Raw genomic sequence first — 19,949 nt, forward strand, 5'->3', positions numbered from 1 at the left:
GAGATTAACCGCAAAGTGATAAAGGAACGATCGATCATTTGCTTCGGAACGTTAATTTCTTCCGCAAGCAGGATAAGACTCGGATAGCCACACAGAGCATTCTCCTGGTTGTTTTTCGTTTACTCGTCGAAGAAAGCGTTTGTGTGAGAGGCTGTCGAAGAGACGAAGGTGATCCGGCTTCTAACAAAACCAATTTGAGAAATCCCTGTCCACGTAAACCTTATCTCGTGGCCCTCGGCGCCTGCTGAAACACCGCGTACCGAACGAAGACGGCGACGGTCGTTAAGTGCAAGGATCACGTACTTCTTTGATAAAGTTCTGAGTCGTTTCTCTCGTTTCGAGGTGGACTCCTTATCCTGTGCGAGGAAACTGCGACGCTGCACGTGTACCCACTTATAGAGTGTACGAGGTTTCGGCCGTACCTTCCTTCTCTCTCCCTTCTTTCTTTTTTCCCTTCTCCTCTTTTATTTCTAACATTGGCACGCTTACAAAGCCACATCGAAGTTTACTCGGAAAGAAGATCCAAGTTTCCGAGCCGCGGCAACACAGAAAGATGCTTTTTCGGATTTCGAATTTAATGCAGCCTCTGTTTAATGAAATTGGTAGAGAGACTGAAAAGCTTTTAGTAGTTGCCAAAGATTAAATGGCTTTTCTTTTCCCTCTTCTAGCTTCGCGAAAATTTGCCAACGAAATCAGTCGGATTTTTCACCGACCAGGCGAGTTACAAAGGAGAAACGAGACTGACAGTAATATTCGTTCTTTAATAAGAAATTCAGGTTGACGAAAAAACCATCGAACCTTCCATACGGAGCACGCTACCGTTATAGTTGATCGGAAACAAAGCGATCTAGCGAAGATGAATCGACATGGTCGAAAGTTCTAAAGTGCCAAAGTACGGCGATAAAATATAAAATTTCTTTTTGCCACGAGATCATTTTTTGAAAAAGTTTCTCTTTTTTTTGTGGTAGATGAAACACGGGATAATCCGAATACGCGACAGGAAGCGATAAACTCCAGAGAGATAGAACGGTAAACATCATCCGCTTATAATATCGTGGGCGTTTCCTACCCAATAATTCCATCTGCACTTCTCGCTGTCACCAACAGAGGTGCGTGCATCGGTCGGTCCGTTGTTCGTCTATGGTATCCATATGTCACTGATTCTTGTTTATGGTGGGCCGACTGTGTCACGAATCGCGCTCCTTCTTCCCTTGCGAGCTGTGAAAGAATTATACACTCAAGTTCTCTACTCAGGTGGTCGTACGTCGCCGCGGTATGTATAAAAAAACAGGCGGAAAAAGCAGAGCGCTGTGAAACTTTCTTTCCTCTTATTTTCTTTTTTTTTTTTTGAACGAAAAGAAGGCAACAAGCTATCTTACTTTTCACGCAACGGATTCTTTAACGTTTTTAAGAACGTTAGAAAAGTTCTCGCGCGGCACATAAAACGGAGAAAGAGAAGAATAAAGGAGAAAGGAAATTAGAAGACTGGAACGAAAAAGCTGGAATCGAAGAATGAAATTACCAACGGCGAATCGAAATTCTATCTTTTTCCACGCTTATACAAATTTAGGGAATGTTGATCGGTGCAGGGAGCCATCGTGGCGGGCGTAATTGAATGCCGTGCGTGGAAATTCGCTCTCCTGGGATGAGTTACATTTGCTGCGCGAATTAACGCGATTACGTTCGCGGCTACATCTGTATATGGAATTCCCCGAATGCGTGCATTAATCGTCGTAGTTGTAAGAGTATCTCGGAAATGTTGATTGCTTGGCTGAGTTTCTAATGTTCAGTCAGCACGTCAGTTTGTTTCCCGGTGTCGGGCGAAGTTCCCCGGAGCAGCTGCTTTAAGCATTTGTAAGCGGTTACGCGTCTAAGAGGCTCGTCCGTTTCACGAAACTTCCATCGAAGTTGTTCAATCCCACGCAACGAATTGTCATATGGTCGTTCCTACTATTGTTCGCCTATTGTACGACGAGCTGTGCGTCTAATACGAGTATCCGATCTAAAAGAAATGCACGATCAGAGAAAGAAATCACACGCGGTGGCGGTTATTCGCGATCGCGAAACATCGTCGATCGACGTTAATCGGTAGCGGTGCGGTTTCGGTTACGTTTGCGAGCTCTAATGGGGTTTGAAGTTGTGGCTATGCTATTACATATCTTAATACCGTAAGAGATAGTTTGATTTGGGTTTAACGGGATCCACGATTACGCGTTCATCGAGTATTATCAATGGCTGTTTATCATGTTTGCTAGAGATCGCGTTAATAACGTTCGAAGGTGTCGGGCGATGTCTCGATGTTAACGTTGGACACGTTGGCCAAGCTCAGAGAGAAGATACTTCAAAGATTATTAGATTTTTCCAATTTATTCAGCGGTTTCAGCGTATCCGAGTTATACGAGAAGCTTGTTCCTTCCCAAATCTAATATCAGAGAACGTTTTTACTAGCTACATACGTACGAACCGAATCGTGTAGATTAGTTTTGTAAAATGGGCTGCGAGAAAAAACGTATGAAAGAAATCCCTATTCGAACCGCTTCTCGGCCATTTGCCACATGGATTTATGGCGATAAGGCACAGGCTTAAAGCGTGACGAGAACACCAAAACGCTCTTGACTGAGAGACGTCCGACCAATACCGGAGCCGACTGGTAAGCGCTCGAAAACGAAATTCGATGCCAAACGAAATTCTAGCACACAAAGGCCACACACGCCAGCTAAAATAGCCCTTCTGTCCACGGATTATTCCTGGAAATTTTACACGAGAAGGAATTACGCGTTCGCGTTAAATCCCAGCGCTTTACACGATACCCATCTAACCGGCGATGTCGTTGCTTTTCTTAAAACAACTCCTTTTTGTCCCTTTCCGCCGTATATTTGTACTCGAAACAACATCTTGAACGAAGAGTTCAAACGAAACACTGCGACGGAATGGTATTTCATCATCTGTTTCTCTCTCTCTCTCTCTCTTTCGCTTCCATTCAAACTCGCGTGTCGCAATTAAGGTGCAATTATAATGTATTTTTCAGAGCGTCAGAATTTTAATCAGCAAGAACGGTTTCGACTCGCTGCACCATCGTTATTGTCACGTACCGGGAATGCTTAAAGGCAAACGAATAGAGAGAAAGAAAAAAAAAATAGGAAAAATGGTGGAGACGGGGGTAGGAGGAATCCGTATTAAAATACAGTAGCGACAGCACATGTACACGGGATACAGTTGCAATATCACGTTCAGATAGCGACGGAATAGCGCGAGGCCTTGTGCTCGCTTAGCAATTCCGCCACCTTGCTTTGAACTTTGATATTACTTCTGGATAGCGAAACCTATCTTGTATATATGGTACGAGCGAACGAAAGAGGAATCTCGACGACTTTCGATTCGGCGTATGGTCGTGTAGCATCCAGTAACACGTTGCATTCTGTAGTCGTACTTGGCGGTAGCGAGGAAGTCGACGCGTGGTCGTTGTAAGGAAACCGAAAATTCCAAGGAGCTCGCGTAGTTGGCTCGGTTGCGCATTACGTTTGAGCGCATCGATAAACTGCGTCGATGCGATCTTGTTTGATGGAAATTTTAACGCGCCTTCTAACGTAGCTTCTTCGACGCCAGAACTATGAGTTGGCTAAGAGCAACGAAAGGCTTAAAACTACAAAAAATATGTAACGCGATAAGAAGAAGCGCGGTACAAATTCTCAAAAATGTATCGTCGTAAATTGTTTAAATCTGCTACTTCCAGCAGATTTAAACAATCAATTCCAGTCGAGTTTTCTCACTTTTAAACCGTCTTTCGCGTAACTTTCTACCGCGAACATCGCTAACAGCGACGCAAGGTTATTTCGAAGGAGCGATTAAATAATTGGGAAACTGGGAGAAGCGACAGAGTTCGGTAGATCTTTGCTCGATACGTATCAGCGTGGTAGAGTCGGATCCAGTCGAGATATTTCGAAAGCTTGGGCGAGACACAAGGTGGGCGTATCAAGAGAAATTAAATTTTCTTCCCCCTTCGAGCGAATCATCTTCTTCCCTCTAACGGCGCCAGCCATCTTCAGAGATAACGAAAACTGACGTTATCCAAGATAACACGGGGTGTTCTCGACTACGAACACCCAACAATGAATACGGTTATTACGTACCAACGGAGCTGCTCGATTCCCTTCGCGAGTTCTGATGAAAGCAGACACATTTTTGTCAGAACGCGAGAGATAATAATCGCGCGGTATAACGATGCTACCAGTAACGCACGAAACGGAAGACGCGAGGTTATTAAGTGGAATTTCATCGTTTCCTGCAACGTTACCAACTATTCTTTAAACATCGCGATTACATCGTCACGCTGGCGCCGTTCCATAACTCGCGTTACGGTTTTGTCGTAAAAACTTTTACGATTTTGATTTTGTAATCGTCGCTCTTTTAAACCACCATATAGCATCGGAAAGAACTGTCCTCCACGAAAGGGTGACATAATGGCATTCTGAAAAGGAAGTACGAGAATTCTCGTTACTACACGCTCGGAAATGCAAGGCAAGACGTTCTATGAAAGAACGCGTCTCCTCGAATATACGCTGCGCCGAACGCGTCTCCAAAATCTACTGCCGTTGAAAACGCGTCTGTTTGTCGTCGTTAGAGGTCGTATAAAGTATGTCGCGCAGCAAAACTCGAAACTGCGAATTGCTATCCATTTTTGTAGCGACGAGATAGTAAAATGGAATACGGTGGCGAGTGGCCGCATAAAAATTCAACTAAAAATTCACTCGATCGACTGGCGTTGTGTCGTCAGCCGCGATACGCGAGAACCGGCTGACCTACTTGTCAGCCGTTACATGACACTGAACGATCGTTGTTAAGGCTCCGGGGGGCGTTCATCGTTTCCCGCTTAACGTAATTCACGGCTACGCGTATCGATTTCTAATTACGCGTTGCGTTTGCGCCAATTTCGCGCAACAAATATCGTTAAAGTTCCAACAATGCGCGAAGTCATGTCGCGTCGAGCTTGTCCGGTGGTTGTGCCGCGCGACCGAGTTACAAGATTTAATTACGAACGATGTCGTTGTTCGACCCGTCACGATTAACGCTATACGAATCTTCCAGCTGCTCCATCGTATTACCTTCTATGTCGTGATGTTTGCGATAAAGGCTTGCGATAATGTCTCTTGTATCATTAACGCCAATAGTCGTATTTTCTGACTAGTCAGAAGCAATCCGTAGCGATCAAACCAGAGTTTGAAGAACCATGGACACGATGATCCAGCTTGAAGGGGAGAATTGGCCCTTCTTTTCTTTTTCTACCAGGTAGAATAGGTTTTCTTCGAGACAGCAATTCTAGAGTTCGACTTGGTCGAATTTGTCGATAAAAAGTGCCGCGAGCTACGCGATTGGACTTATTTTGTGGGCCTTTCTATCTATGAATGCTTTCTATCTGTGATATTGCTCTCGCAGCGATGTTACTTGGAATCTCGTACCACAGAAATTGTCATACGCCGCAAGCGCGAGTTAAAGATCGAGACGCCTTGGTCGTGGCGATCGAAAAAAGTGGCGCGCAATAAAGCGGCAGCCATTCACGGAACGGCGGTGATCATCAACCGCGTGGACTCTATTAAACGACCACGGAAGCTCGCTATAAACTGGCTCGATTATCCTCTCTGGATGGTAAGCGGTTCAGATAATCTGTAAGCAGAGGCTCGAGATGGTATCGCGGTGTCGCGGCGTCGTGGCTTTGCGAGAAGATAGAAGACAGGGAGGACGATGCAGGGGTTGAGAAGTCCCTGTTAGGAGGATGGGGTTAGAAATAAGGGGCACGAGTGTCGGGTAGAGAGAATCGATGGTAAAATCATACAGGATCCTGGTAGTCGGTGTCCCAAACGTGCAATATCGAAGATTTTTCACTCTGGACCATCGTTCTTCTCTTCCTCCTCTTTGTCACTTACTTTGGATTTCCTTTATCATCCACCCTTTCTCCTGTCTCTTTATTATTCTTTTACGCATCGCCTGGTTTATCATCCTCTCGTTTCTCCATTGTTCCATCGTTCCCTCTTCCTAATTCGCCCTTGCCCATGGTATACCGGAGACGAGATATGGATGGAGAGAGAGAGAGAGAGAGAGAGAGAGAGAGAGAGAGAGGAGAGAAGAAGAGAAAGTTAGCGCAAGGTATAGGTATACGATAGGGCGAGTTTAGGGTGGTTGGTGGCTCGAGAGGGTATCAACAGCCACCGATGTCGGCAACTATATGACGAAGAGGCGGAGGAAGATCCGAGATAAGCACTCGAGACAACCGCAGGAGCCGCGATTTAATATTAACGCGGACAGCGCCGCGCCGCGCCGCTCTCGGCGTTGATTACACTCTATTGTGCCTCTCTCGCACCTTCGGTAATCTATATACGCCCCCGCACCACTACCGTGTGATGCATACACCGACCCGTATATCAAATGTGTCCGTACCAACGGAAGTAGGAACCACGAGCACACAGAGTTCGCGTGGCGCGGCACAGCGCGGAAGAGAGAGACGGTGTCCGACCGATAGCGTGCTGCTGCTCTTGAATTTCTGAATTTCGAGCGGTCATTCCGAGTGGACTGGCTTTGAATACGTATTCCCGTAATTCATGCACGCGCCGGGCTACACCGTGCACCGATTCCTCCGCCGCGCACTTGTTTCTGCTCCGAATCCCGTCGGTTCGATGTTTCTCTTTCTTCTTTCTCTGTTCTTTCGCGCAGTCGTTCCCACCCTTCCCGCCCTTTATTTTTCTCGTTTCTTGTTGCTACTCGTTCGAGGCAACTATTGTTCCCGGCTCGTATACAGACTCACGGAACATTAAACATCGCGGATGAAACAGTAGCATACGCGTTTTGTAGTTTCAGAGATGCTTCGCTCGGGATATGTTTCTCTATACGTATGCGCGAGTGGAACAACGCTTGGACTTTGTGCACGCGACCAAGACTTTATCCATCGTTCGATTAGTACGCGCTACAGATGCTCGCGGAGTATAACAAGACCGATGGGAATACGCACGGTTTGGCAGCGGTCGGATTAAAAACCCGATAGAAACGAGAAATTTGAAATCGGGTGGGGAACAATTCTTTCGATTTAATCAAAGCGGACAGAATATGTATTACCTGTCAGCTTACCGGCGATGCCTCTGTGGACACATTCCGGCGCGTTTCACCGGCACCAGGCAACGTCAAAATATTAAGCTTTATTCCGTGGGCACATCCGGCTGTACGAAACGTGCACGGAGCACAGCTGGTGCATTTGAATGAAAATTGGAAGCTGCAAGAGCGACGGGATCGCGGTTGTCGCGAACGAGGACGGGTCGTGATTAGCACGTCTTTCTGGATTGATATATAGCTCCGGGCAAGAACGTGACCATGTTTGCAATCACTGTAGTTCCGCTTGGCAGATTTGAAATAGTCATCGCCACCTGTCGATCGTGCAAATTACACGGTCGCGCAACAAGCGCGTAAGCCACATATTCGCGGCAGGTTGCGCGATTAAATTTTAATTACACGCCGATTCAGCTGTGCACGCATACTTTCCAACGCAACGGCACCATTTTATTCCGGCCAACTGCCGATGTTCAGATCGCGTCCAGTTAACACACGGTAACACACGGACGATGAATCCGCGATGGTGAACGCGTTCGAACGTACACGGACTAACGAAATTTTCCAAATTATAGTCTTTGTTCGTGCATCGAACTAGCCGTAGGTAGAATGCCGTCTGAATTTGCCGAATGTAGTTTGTTATTATCCACGAATGCAATCGTCGAACTTAGAAATTAGTCGATCATTGAATTTGGTCGAGCAAACGTCGCTTCGTTTCGTTTATCAGCTTTCCACTTACATACATACATACGTACGTATATACGTGTATGGATACACGCGACGATTCGTTTCAGCTTCGAACTCAACTTCCGAAAAGTCACTAGTACGGGTTGCTCGGAAAGTTCGTAGCGAAATTCGAGAAAAATCCGAAGCCAATGCACGTATTTTTATGGAATCAGCATTCTACGCAATATTTTTTCTCAGCGAATTTTTTCCATCTATCGGATAGCTTCGTGATTGGTTTTCCGAAAAATTTCCTCTTATTTGGTAGCGAACTCTTTCTAGGTGCGTTTGCCAGCTTCTGGCGTATTCAGTTTTCCCACTATAGAAAACGTATAGAGATCGCACGATGAATACAGCGTACGGGGTACGGTAGAACGTCCCAGTCAAGGTTCAACGTTTTTCGGTTTAAGGCGAAGACTTTTCAACCTTTTTCAGCAAATCTACGATAGAACTTAACGTCAATTTTCAGATATGCTACAAACTTTCTACGCAACCTTCTTGCATCCGAACGTTCTTTGCAACGCTTACGGACGAAAACTGTATCAAAAAGTTAAGCCGTGTACGTTTCTGGATTTACCTATCGTTGTTTCGTCCGCACTTTTGTCGACGTTGTTCGCCGTGATATCACGCATTATGCATTCAGCCGAGCGTTCGTTACGCGTAATATCGCAGCCAGTTCGGCAACGGTGCACCGTGCTTCTCGCGGTCGCGACAAATCCGTGCGTTTCATTCCGGGAACGCCATAAACGTTCCAACAAAATCATAAATTATATACTTCGTTGCTTCGGTCGTATCTCGTGAAGATCAAACGGGATACCTGGACTCGATCAAAGCCGCCCGGGGGTTTTTGTGAACACGCGCTTTAGCTTTTTTCCTCCCAACTCCCTGGAATCCCGCTGTTAATTAACCGCATTCTTTTGCGAGGCCGCTCGTCACGTTCGGACGTCGACTTTTGTTAATCAAAGTGTTGATACGCTACAACGTGTGTCTGTCTTGTAAATGCAAATTAGACCGGTACAAGAGTTGCAGGGCTGCGTTCGTTGCATTAATTATTCGCTTTGTTGTTTTCGCCACGGTGTGGGCGCGTGTGTGCGAGGGCGGGCGCGTTGTTCGCCGGTGAAATCTTTCGACTGATCACGGGAGCGGAATCGTCGTTATCAGATAATTAACAAGTCCACCAATTACAGAGCACCGGAGGGTATATATCGTGACACGGCCCTCCGTTCTACGGACAGATGTTTCTATCGGTGAATAAATAAACGATTCGATAGGTTCAGGTGGGTTGCGCGACCCAAGTTACGCAAGGCGTCTCGCGCCGACTTTTCCGAGAGATAAATGTTTAATTGAAATTCCGTCTTCCGGTCGTCGCTTCTCAAACAGAGACGCTCCAAGTATGGAGATTTGCCCGGTCGTCTTCTCGAAGCGAAAGGGGGTGGTGGAAGATGGGCGACGGAGAAAGAAGGGTGAAAAGTGAAAAGGTAGGTCTCGGTTCTCATTAAGGGGACAGAATTAATCGTACGGATTTCAATGTACGACCTTCACGCTTCTTCTTCGCGGTAACTACTCGCTAAAGCACAGATGTGTCGGACGAGTTTCCTAAACTTGCCGGCAACTGGCGAAGCGTTGCGTTTAAATTCTCTCGATATAAATTCGCGACCATCTTTCTTACTTTGAAGATCAAATAAATCATACAACTTTGAGTTTCGGTACGTCCTCCCGTGCAACGACACGCTCTTTCGTACATACGCTCGTGTGTGATCGTCCGGCAGAGCAGTCGCGATTTCGATTTTTCATCGCAGCGTTTATGCGATATCTGTAGCGAGAGAGAGAGAGAGTACAGAGTATCGGACAAGAGATCGCATCGCTGTCATTCCCACACATCTTTTTGTGCTTCGAAGGATCGGCCTGAAGGAACTCGGCCGTAACCGAATGGTCCTTGAGACGATGCTCGATGGTACTCGTCCTTCCGTCACAGGATCAAAGGAAGCTCGCACACGGTGCATCCTCGACGATGCAAGGATTTCTCTTCATCCTCCTCTGCGCCCCACCACATTCTCTTCTAGCACTGTGATCGTCTTCCCATATCACCCACTCCTGGTCTCGGTTCTCTCTCGTAGCCTCGAAGAACATAGCGCCGCGTTGTCGTGCCGAGGAATCCCTCGACGATGAGAGCAGTCTTGAACCGGCAGACATTGACATACTGCTACTGGCTTTCTGTGAAAGATAGTTGGTCCCAGACTCCAAAACTGACGGCGGATTAAGGGACGGATACACGTATAGACATTAAACTGTCGGTACGAGAAACGAGAGACACGGAGCGGAGAGAAGGGGATTGAAGGGCGGGTTGGCTGATTAGCATTCTAAATTGAAGCGTTGCGGTCGAGCCGTCGTGGAGCAGGTCCAGTTTGGTCCAGGGTAATTCAGAATAGACCTCTCTAACCCCTTGCCTCTCTGTCGCCTGTTTCAACTCTCTCTCTCTCTCTCTCTCTCTCTCTATCTATCTATTCTATTTTCCTTTCTCTCTCTATTATTCCGTATCTTCCGTCTTCCTTCCTTATCCAACCATGTAGCGTACTCTACCTACTACCCCGCCACGCACCGATCATTCTCCCCGGTTAGTTCGGCCTATGCCATACACCACAATAGGTTAGACATTTGCATTAATCGGCTTCCCTCCGTGTAACCATCCTCCATTCGATCCTCTCTATTCTAACGGCCAGCCGATAATGTCGACCGATGCTCAATTATTTCGGCACGATCAAGGACGGAGTTTTTCGTGTCTCGTCGAGTTCTATCGGGTTGACAGGCATTATTTGCATTTCAGGCGCTTATTGGTTTCTGGGAACGTGCACGCGTTGACAGCCGATGAGGATAATATCGTCGAATAGACGTTGAAGGGTAACTGCGAATAAAGCGAATTCAATTAGGAAAGTTGAATTCCTGCGACGTTCTCGTACTTTCGAATTCATTAACTCAGAGACGGTGTTCTTCTAAAATTACTTTCTTAGTAAATATTCTTGGTGCAAGTAATACCTAGTATCTTCCTTTCGTACCAAGCTCTATTGTCTTAGCGAGAGTTTAATGCTCCGTAGTTAAGATTCGAAAGCCAATTTACGTTTAATCACAGTTATGGATAAAATTTACTTTATATAATTTTTCATTCTGTCGCGAGTATGAACGTGTATCGTGGAATATTCCGTCGGTTCTAACTTCGATTTGGTCGGGACAAAGGGATCTGGATTCGGAGAAATCCATGGAACATAATCGTAACTTTCGACTTGTGTAAGTTGCTTCGACTAATTATTCGCGTTCATCGGTGTGAAATCGGTTTACCATTTCTCCGTTCTCTTGATAATCGGGTTACACGTATGCAATATCGTTCTAACGTCTTATTTTACGAGCGCGTGCTTCGCGATCCGATTTCCTCTTAAGCGACGACTTGGCGAATTCAGCTTCTCATCGCGAAATTCGCCGTGAGTTGTGTACGCGAACGACGTCACAGCCGAGTTTCCATTGTCGAGCCGCGCTATTTGAAAGAATCGTGCTGGCTGTTCCACTATTAATTCTTATCCGATTGTTCGAGAATTAAGAAGGAAACAGGGTTTTTCTTTCGGTATCATTTTTAAGAACGGAGAATGTTCGTTTTTTGATTTAAAGAGGTTACGTGAACGTTAGACCGGAACGTTGTTTATTTTTCGTAATCTCGGGAAGCTTACAGTTTCTTCTTCCACCGTATTCATTAATCTTTAACTTTACTTCGAGTACAGCACAAAGTACATTTAGCTACCGTAGTTAAATACGTTGCGAACGTTTGATTGTTTGCGACCGTATCTCGTAGAAAGTTTCGACTCGCTACTTTCAAACTCTCTCGACAATTAGTTACCTCGACGACAGATTCTTTAATTGTAAAACATACGTACGCGATACAATTTCCTGTAATTTCGAATATATCCAGCTAACGCGAATTCGATTTTTCTTTCAAACACGTCGTTACAAACGTTTTCAGTTACTTTAGCAAGATCAGCGAAACTCTTCGTTTTTGATGTTTCTTCTCGTTAAATCTCATCCTTTCGCTGCTATACCAAAGATCAACGATGTCTCGTGATATACAACAACGATTATTTCGTGCAATTATTATTATCATTAAGTGCAAGATCGAACGTTAAGACGTTGAAGCTTAAACGACTGAAACAAAGCTTCTTTAGAAAATTATTTAGCTTATCGATTTATTTATCGTAGAGAACTCTGGTTTGTATCGTTTTCCGGGAATTCTGGTAATAAATGACCGACAATCCCGCGGCTGTAGTGCAAAAACAGTCGTACACCACACGCTCCTATCCCTTTCTTGGGTTCGTTCGTTTTCTCATCCCGTAGCTATTTCCTACGCATTCTGTAGTCACCATGGCGACGCCTGCCGCGGGTGATTATAGTCAGTACGAGCTAAAGCCTCCCTTAATTAACGCCGGCTTAAGCCATTTTCGTAACAACAAGCAGCACCGCTATTGCGCCTCTCTAACCAAAGGATAGCGCGTTCTTCCATGTATTATGAAATTCGTTGACCGTTTGCGCTTAATCGACGAGTTCTTTTTTTTTACGTTTACCTATTGGGAACAAAAATACGTATGGTCGAATTACACTAAATCATTAACATGCTAATTTTTCAACGACAGACTCTTTATTAGTAGGATCGACGTGCGAATATCGACGTAAATTTATAACGTATTTTGGATGTTTTATGTATTTCGCGTCTTACGATGTCACGTCCATTTGTATATTTCTGACATTCGAATTTCCTACGTTCGCAGTCTAATCGTAATGACTGAAGAAACGTTTGAGTCTACTAATATAATTACAGTGATCGATTCAGGGCGATCTCGTGTCTGCAAGATCCGTCAGATCGCCGAAAAAACCTCGATCTTCGAAAATATATGAAAATGTACGTTGTCGAAAACAACGAGATCGTCTGGTCCGGTTTACGGTCGAAGCGCGTCCAGATTCTACGACCAAACGGGCAGACGCTACCGAATTATTAACCCGTGGCATTTCTACCCGGTCGGTTTCTATTCGCAACTATCGCGCTTTCCTACGCTCGCAACAACGGCTGGCTCGATTAGAGCGAGATGACAGACACGGCGCGAAATTTAACGAAAGTAGGTTAACTGGTGTGCCGGTTACGCCGCGAAATCGTATTCGATGAGCACTCCGCGAGGGGAAGTCACCGAGGCTCGGATCGATACCGAGTGTTGTCTGTAATTTAGATTGAAGTCGGCTCGTGAAAAACGGCTTATCAGTGCCGTGAGATCGACGTCGCGTATACAACCGGGTTGGCGTAATTTCCGGCGTTCACACGCTTCTCAAAATCAGAGCCGCACACGTGACAGGGTCCGGACAAAGCCGTGGCTCGTTATCTACGATCGTACTTGCATATGCAGTTTCGCTTGATATAGGGTCACCGTGAAATATCGTTACGACGCGCCATTATCGCGAATAAGCTCGTGGATCCACCGGACAGAGAGAGGGAGGCAAGCAGGCAGAGAAAGAGGGAGGATGTTCGGTTGGTGATCGCGTGGACGCGATGTCTTCGTCTCGGATGGAACCGAACGACGCTATCCTTCGAGCTTTAATCGACCACGTTTCGTTCGTCGTCGTTGATCGAGCCCGCTTTCAAGGCGTTTTAAGCCTGTTGCATTCGAGCTTTCGTGCTGCAAGTTGCTAGAATCCAGGACGATTGGGATTTGCATGGACGATTGGGGGTTGGTTTTTTCCCTCGTGGAATCGAAGGAAACAGAGCGAAATGGTTTTTGTCGCACGAACAGGGCTTTCGTTATCGTGTGAATTGTGTGCGACGACAACGCAACGGTGGATTTCATGAAATTCGTCGCTGCGAATTGCTGTCGTCGGAATCGCAACAGGAGTGACAGCCGGTCAGGTTACGTATCGCAGACGCGAGAGTTTTGCGCACGATGAAACGCTTTTCAATTATTTCTTGCGTAGTTTACGCGTCGTACTGCCTTCAGGCTTATCGTAAAAATACAGCAGTTTCATATCGGGTTGCGCGTCCTTCTCGTAGGTATTTTACTCGGAGCAAATGATCGCGATCTACGTTTAGAATTTGTGGCAACGAAGAAGAAGAACACGAGTTAACGAAAGGACCGAATGACTCGACATCTGGCATTCTTTAGAAACTTCAACGACACTGTCAGAGGCTATGACGAAACAATTTTTCACCCTCTATATAGGAAAGTCCTATACACGTTGTACTAAAAGTTGTAGCTAGAACTGTGGTATCGAGTTCGCGATTTAAATTACCACGAATTCGTATTTTATAAGGTGATTCTAAATACGTCGAACGAGTCAGGTCGAAAATCCTCTCCTCCTACGATTTCCAAAGATACGATCGCCATAAACTTTTCAACGGCGATGGTCCATCGTGTATGGTCGACGTTGGATTTTGGAGAGAAGAAATCGACGTATCGATTTCTTCGTGGATAAAAGCGCGCGTGGATTACGGTTCGACCGGCTTGTCGATATTTTACGTAACACGCGCTTCAATTTAGTGAACTGATTTATCGGTTGGCGTAGTCCGAGCTTTACATCGATTCACCCTCACAAGCGACCTGCTCTACCCTCGTAATAAGCGCGTAAACCTGGAAGCGATTAGCCGTGTTACGCAAGCTATGACGTAACTGCTAACGAAGTAACGTTCCCTTCCAAGCCCCCTACCCTGGCCATCTTTCCCTCTCACCTTCGACCTGTGCACTCGGTGCACACGTTTATATTTGCCCTTCGAGCTCGGCTTATGCCAGCGTCGCGCCGCACCGGTAAAGTAGCAACGGCGAGTCAACTTAGAGTCAACATATTCGAAGTTGTTAAGCACAAGGACGACTCGTCCCAGCGTAGTCGTTCAGAACGCGCGAGACATGCATATCGAAACGCGTTAAGCGACCGCCATTCTCCGTCTCACCGCGCCCGGCTCTCCCTTTTTCTCTTCGTCCCCCGCCGTTCTTCAATCGCAGGAGAGCCGACATAGAGCTGAAAGGAAAGTTAATTAAGCCGGAGAAAAATTGACGAGAGATTGGCCAAAGAAGTGGCTCCAATTACTAATCGTTAATTAAGAAATTTCCATCCGCGAGCTACGTACAGGAATTAAATGGGGAAGCGTTTTAACGTGCTCTCGGTTATAATAATGACTATCGAGAAAAAGAGAGGGCCTGTGTGTGAGAGAGAGAGAGAGAGATAGGGAGAGAGAGAGAGAGGAGGAGAGACGGAGGAACGAGGGCCGATGACGGGCCGAGGAAGGAAGGAGGAAAATTAGTAGCGCGGCTGGAACGAGGAACGCGTGCACATGGCGCAGGCTACTGAATTCCGGATGTGTTTCACAGTGCGGAATTTATCAAAGGACAGACATTAGCGAAAACTAACGTTGCAAACGGGGCCTCGCGTGTATGGACGAGTATTATGGATGGCAGCTGCATACGCACGTATGCGAAACGTAGGCGTGCCGTGGCTGGTCATTTGCGCGCGAAGCGATCAAAGCCTCGTGGGAATAAATTAGCACGGCGCACCGTGAATTAATATTAAAAAGCGCGGCGAGAGTCGGACCGGTCGATCGGCGGCTGTTATAACGTCCATCGAGTTCGTCCCGCTTCGCTGTTTCCACGATCGTAATTCCGATCGGACGAACAGATCATCTCGTTTCGCGGGATCATTCCCTTTCGTAATGAACGAAATAAATTACATTTTGCATGGAATCGCAATTGCTTCGATGAACGAGAACGTTCGAGGAACAGATTCGTTTTTTTTTTTTTTTTGGCAACGGGACACAGCTTACCGGATGATACCACGGCCACGGTGTAACGTGGAATCTGTCGGTGTCGTATCATTGACAAATTTGCATTTCTTCGCCGATCAGGCGGAAAGTGAATCAAGTATAGCCGACCGAGAGGAGTGACGGATGCTGATCATCCATCAGGATCAACTATCCAATCATATTGATGGAGAAATGAATCGCGTTCGGCGCGCTATTGTCGACGGAAATGCGATTCCCCTTTCAGCTTGTCACGAACTTTTTGCGCTTGATATATCGTCAACGGAGAGCCCAGGCAACGCGGCCGAGTAAGAAGCCCGAGAAAAACATAAGTAACGCGATCAACTTCTTTCCAACGATATTTATAACCCGAAGACGAACCAGAAAATCGTGGCTACTTCTTAAACCATTCTTTCCATTCTTCGCTATGCAATATCTTTAATAACTCTTTCGATCGACATCCAATCTACGAACCAAGTGGAAAACAATGCCGCAACGCACCCTCCATTACTTTCCAATGGACCGAGTTAACCTAATTACCTCTCGTGTGTTATCGATACCGATCTCGAACGCTTAGAAAATGACAGACACTCGATTACGTAGAAGAACCGTGAAACTATACGATATCCGGCGGAATAATTACACAAAAAGCTTCTTCGATACTATCCAAGGAATACAGAGGCCGTATCGATTGGATTTTTTACCAGAACAGGGACTGCATGTTCTCGGAGCAAAACCTTGGAACGTTTCTACGGTAGCTTCGCTTTTTGCTACTGGAAAGACACTGCCTTCTATTTATCCTGGTCGTGGCTCTTCCAAGCTCTTTAGCCTACAGCTCTCGAAATTCGCGATTCGCTAAAGGCCATGCGTAACTCGTTGACGACTTAATCCGCACGATCTAGTTCTCGCGACGAAGCTTGCTAGGTGCTGGGGGACACGTGGGGGACGCGGCACGACAGCGCGGTAATTAAGACGATGGATGGAAGAGAGGTGTACAATGGATGATATAGTTTCAGCGCGGATAAGAAACCGGTATCATTTATTAATTGCAACCCGACCCGATGTATTAACGAAACAAATGTATTCTTGCAGCTGCGTGCCCTCCGCTAATTTATCGAGTATCCTCGTATAGCCGTCACGCTTTCCATCTTCTCTACGATGGTCGTTCTTTTTATCGTCCAGCCACTTACAGTTTGTTCGTTCAAGACGTGTCTAGAATTCTGAACATTTTTAAATCATCCATTTATCGATATTTATCGTTACTGTGAATACGAAAATGTTCAAAGTCGATGATTCGTCATTGAAGTCTTATAAATTTCCAACCACGCGTTTCTAAGGATTCGAGTAACTTTTTACTCGACGAGCAACGCTTTGTTTTTCGTCTTTCGCGTTAAAACGGCACCGAGAATGAAATTCTCGTAGAAACAACGTAGAAATAACGTAGAAACAAATAGTAGAAAATCGTAGAACGACCAAAAATAATCCAAGACTTCGAATGCCGCATTCTATGGATGAGAATCGTGTGTATAGATGCCGATAGCGTGTCTGGTTCGGACTTTGGCCGAATCAGCGTCGGGTTCTCCCAGCTAAAATATGATATTCTCGCGGATTCTCGTTTCGAATGCCGGTCGCGCGGAAATTCACGGGATCCGCGGTCCTCCGCATCGATGCGGACGGTTCGAAATTTCGATTGTGGTTATGCAACTCGATGTCCAATGTACATCAGCCCCGTCGATCATTGATTTCGCTATAGATACTGTGTTCCGTGCGTGTTGTTGCCGCATGTAGAAAGCGGTTTCGTGGCGGAGAGCGTGTGTGCCGTGGAATCGCGTCGCCTTTCAAAATTCCTCGTCCGACGAAAGTATGCGCCCCGATCGACTTCGCTGCAATGGAATTTCTCTCGTACACGCTATTGCGACCAAATTTCCAGCTTTCAGCGCTGCATCCGGAGACTATTGGTAGCATCTACGGAATCGATACATAGACTGTCGATCTAGGTCGTTTTAACGATCTGTTCGCTCGAGTTAGTCTCGATCTTCTTAGAAGAGGCATCTTGAAAATTACGCGTCCATTCATTTATGCTTCTTAAGTATCAGTTCGTATTTTCATTATTTCAAGAGACGACTAAACGGGAAGATAATATCGGCACTATGGAACTGAGCGTTGAATTTTAACATCGTTTATCGCGTTTTCGTCTCTTATCGTCGTTTGTAATACTTATTAGTTTTTTAAATTGTAGTTTTGTGTTGTTGCAAGCGGAGGAAAATTGGCTGACACGTCGTATGTTACAATTATCACGTTTAATGAGACGTAATAGGCTGAAAGAACGAGGTGTGTCGATTTGACCGCGCCCTGCTAGCTAGTTAGAGGATAGTTCCGCTCTTCATTTGCCCAAGCGTCTGGATATCGCTTAATACGCGCGAAACTCCATCCAGTAACACAGAAATTAAACCCATCGACTCCGTTTTAGATCGTCTAATTTCTGAACGATCAAGTGTTAACAATAAACGATAATATTAAAATTTAGAAGCCTTAACAAGCCAGATTAACGAGTATGATCTTCGATGGTTTCGTTGCCGATGACAGCGTGTAATCGACGCGTCTATCGCGGTATGACGTTAGTTCTTCTTCGACGCGAAATTGAAATTGCAAAGACTTCGAACGAGAACGATCTATCCTATGTTGAAAGCGTAATTCTCGGCAATTTACAATTTATAAAAAAGATTCTCAAAGATCGATATCGAGGTCAACGATGTTGATCGTTCGAGCTTTTTGGCATGACGTGTCGCGCAAGTTGAACGAGGTGCAATCCGCTGGAAGGATTGCCGGTATTAAGCAAACATATAAAGAAGAATTAATGAGAACTCGTGTGTGGCATAGCATGGTATGGTGCACCCGTAAGTCGCGCGACTTGAATAATGGATGGGCTGACAAGACAGCTCCGGCGATATACCGACAATGGGCTTCCCCTTCGTCTCGATTCTCCCTTCGTTTCTTCCTTCCTTCCACTATCATCCGTCACGTTTCATCGTGATTCCGAATCTCCTTTCCGGAATATCGAGGACATCGTACAGTCCAGGAAGCCAGGCAAGGAAAACAACTGGCGTCGCAATAAATAACAAGTTGAAAAACCGTGTGGAATCGCGGGGAATTCGCGTCGAACATCGCTGCTATATTTGCCGTGCCGTGCCATGCATACCGACCGATGTATCAACCTATCATGGCACGTTATACGCGTAAATGTATCGCGTCGAAATATCAACGAGCTCGTATCAATCAATCGTTACCGATCGGATCATTTGCTCTCCAGCAAATAGACGAACGAATAAACGAACGTAGGAAATAGGGGGAATAGATGCGCTTGGACCAAACGAGCCAGCGAATCTTCCTTCTTCTTTCGCTTCCAGTTAAAATTAAAGCGTAGAAAATATTTTTCCGTTGTTTAACGATTGCTCGTCCAACCGAACATCCGAACGCTCTATGAACGGTGTAAAAATGCTTCTTCGATCGTTGCTGATGAGTTTGCCGACGGATCGCTCGGACCGAATTTTTATAGCGAACGGGCGAACGTTTTTGTTCGTTTGGCGCGAACGAACGAAGGGGCGAGCGAACAAACGTTTTCGCAAAAAAGAAGAAAAAAAGAAATTCGACGCGGAGGATGAACGCGTAGCCGTCTTCGGATTCTGTTCCTTTTTTCCAAGAAGGTAGAAACGGGAAGCTGTTTCTCGCGAAAATCCGAGAAACAGGAGGAAACGGCGGTTTAGGGGGATAAGCAACCGGATATCGGGAATATCGAATTCCCTGAATTCACCTTAATGGGCATCCCGTGTTCAGACCTGAAAAGTAGACTGCTGGCGGACGAACGGTCGAGTGGGTAGATGAAGTAACGGATAGTGTCTTGAAGTTATTTAATTAAAGAAAGGTGAGAGGAAGGAAAGATGGTGCGGAAGAAAGGCAGTAGCAGCGAACGGAGGCTCCGGTGTATCTGGTGTATAGTTTTCTAAGGAGAAGGAAGAAGACGAAAGTATAGGAAGTAGGGTGCAGAAGAACGCTGTAATGCCAGACAGTTGCTCGTTCCAGAGACCTGACCGTAATGATAAATGAGATTCGAATCATTAATTAACGGCATACCCTTCAACGGTGCTGTCTCAATGACTTCTACAACGTTGACGGGTCCCCTCTTAAACATTTAGACGTCTACTCTACGAGAATGTGCTCCTCCACGTGCTTTGAAATTAATTTTTCTCCCTTATCGCGTCGCGACGATAATGGCTGTGACCGGCTCGAAAGCTTAAAACTTTCGAGCAGCGAGAATTTGTAAATAAAT

At 45.9% G+C, this 19,949-nt stretch overlaps 2 protein-coding genes across 4 annotated transcripts in view; one reads left to right on the forward strand and one right to left on the reverse strand.

Moving 5' to 3' along the window:
• Positions 1-19,949, reverse strand: part of mRpS17 (mitochondrial ribosomal protein S17) — a 196,905-nt gene that overhangs the window by 57,570 nt on the left and 119,386 nt on the right. The window contains exon 1 of one of the 2 annotated variants that reach the window (XM_076620198.1): positions 1,070-1,097. The exons of the other annotated variant lie outside the window; for it this stretch is intronic. Coding sequence (XP_076476313.1) covers positions 1,070-1,082 — 13 coding nt within the window. The 5' untranslated portion in view covers positions 1,083-1,097. Of the gene's footprint in view, positions 1-1,069; positions 1,098-19,949 lie in introns of those variants that run through there. 2 annotated transcript variants of the gene reach the window in all.
• tei (irregular chiasm C-roughest protein teiresias) overlaps positions 1-19,949 on the forward strand; it is a 321,318-nt gene that overhangs the window by 55,432 nt on the left and 245,937 nt on the right. The gene's annotated exons all lie outside the window — the stretch shown is intronic.

Source organism: Bombus vancouverensis, chromosome 7 (assembly GCF_051014615.1).
Source record: "Bombus vancouverensis nearcticus chromosome 7, iyBomVanc1_principal, whole genome shotgun sequence".
NCBI classification, from domain to species: Eukaryota; Metazoa; Arthropoda; class Insecta; order Hymenoptera; family Apidae; genus Bombus; species Bombus vancouverensis.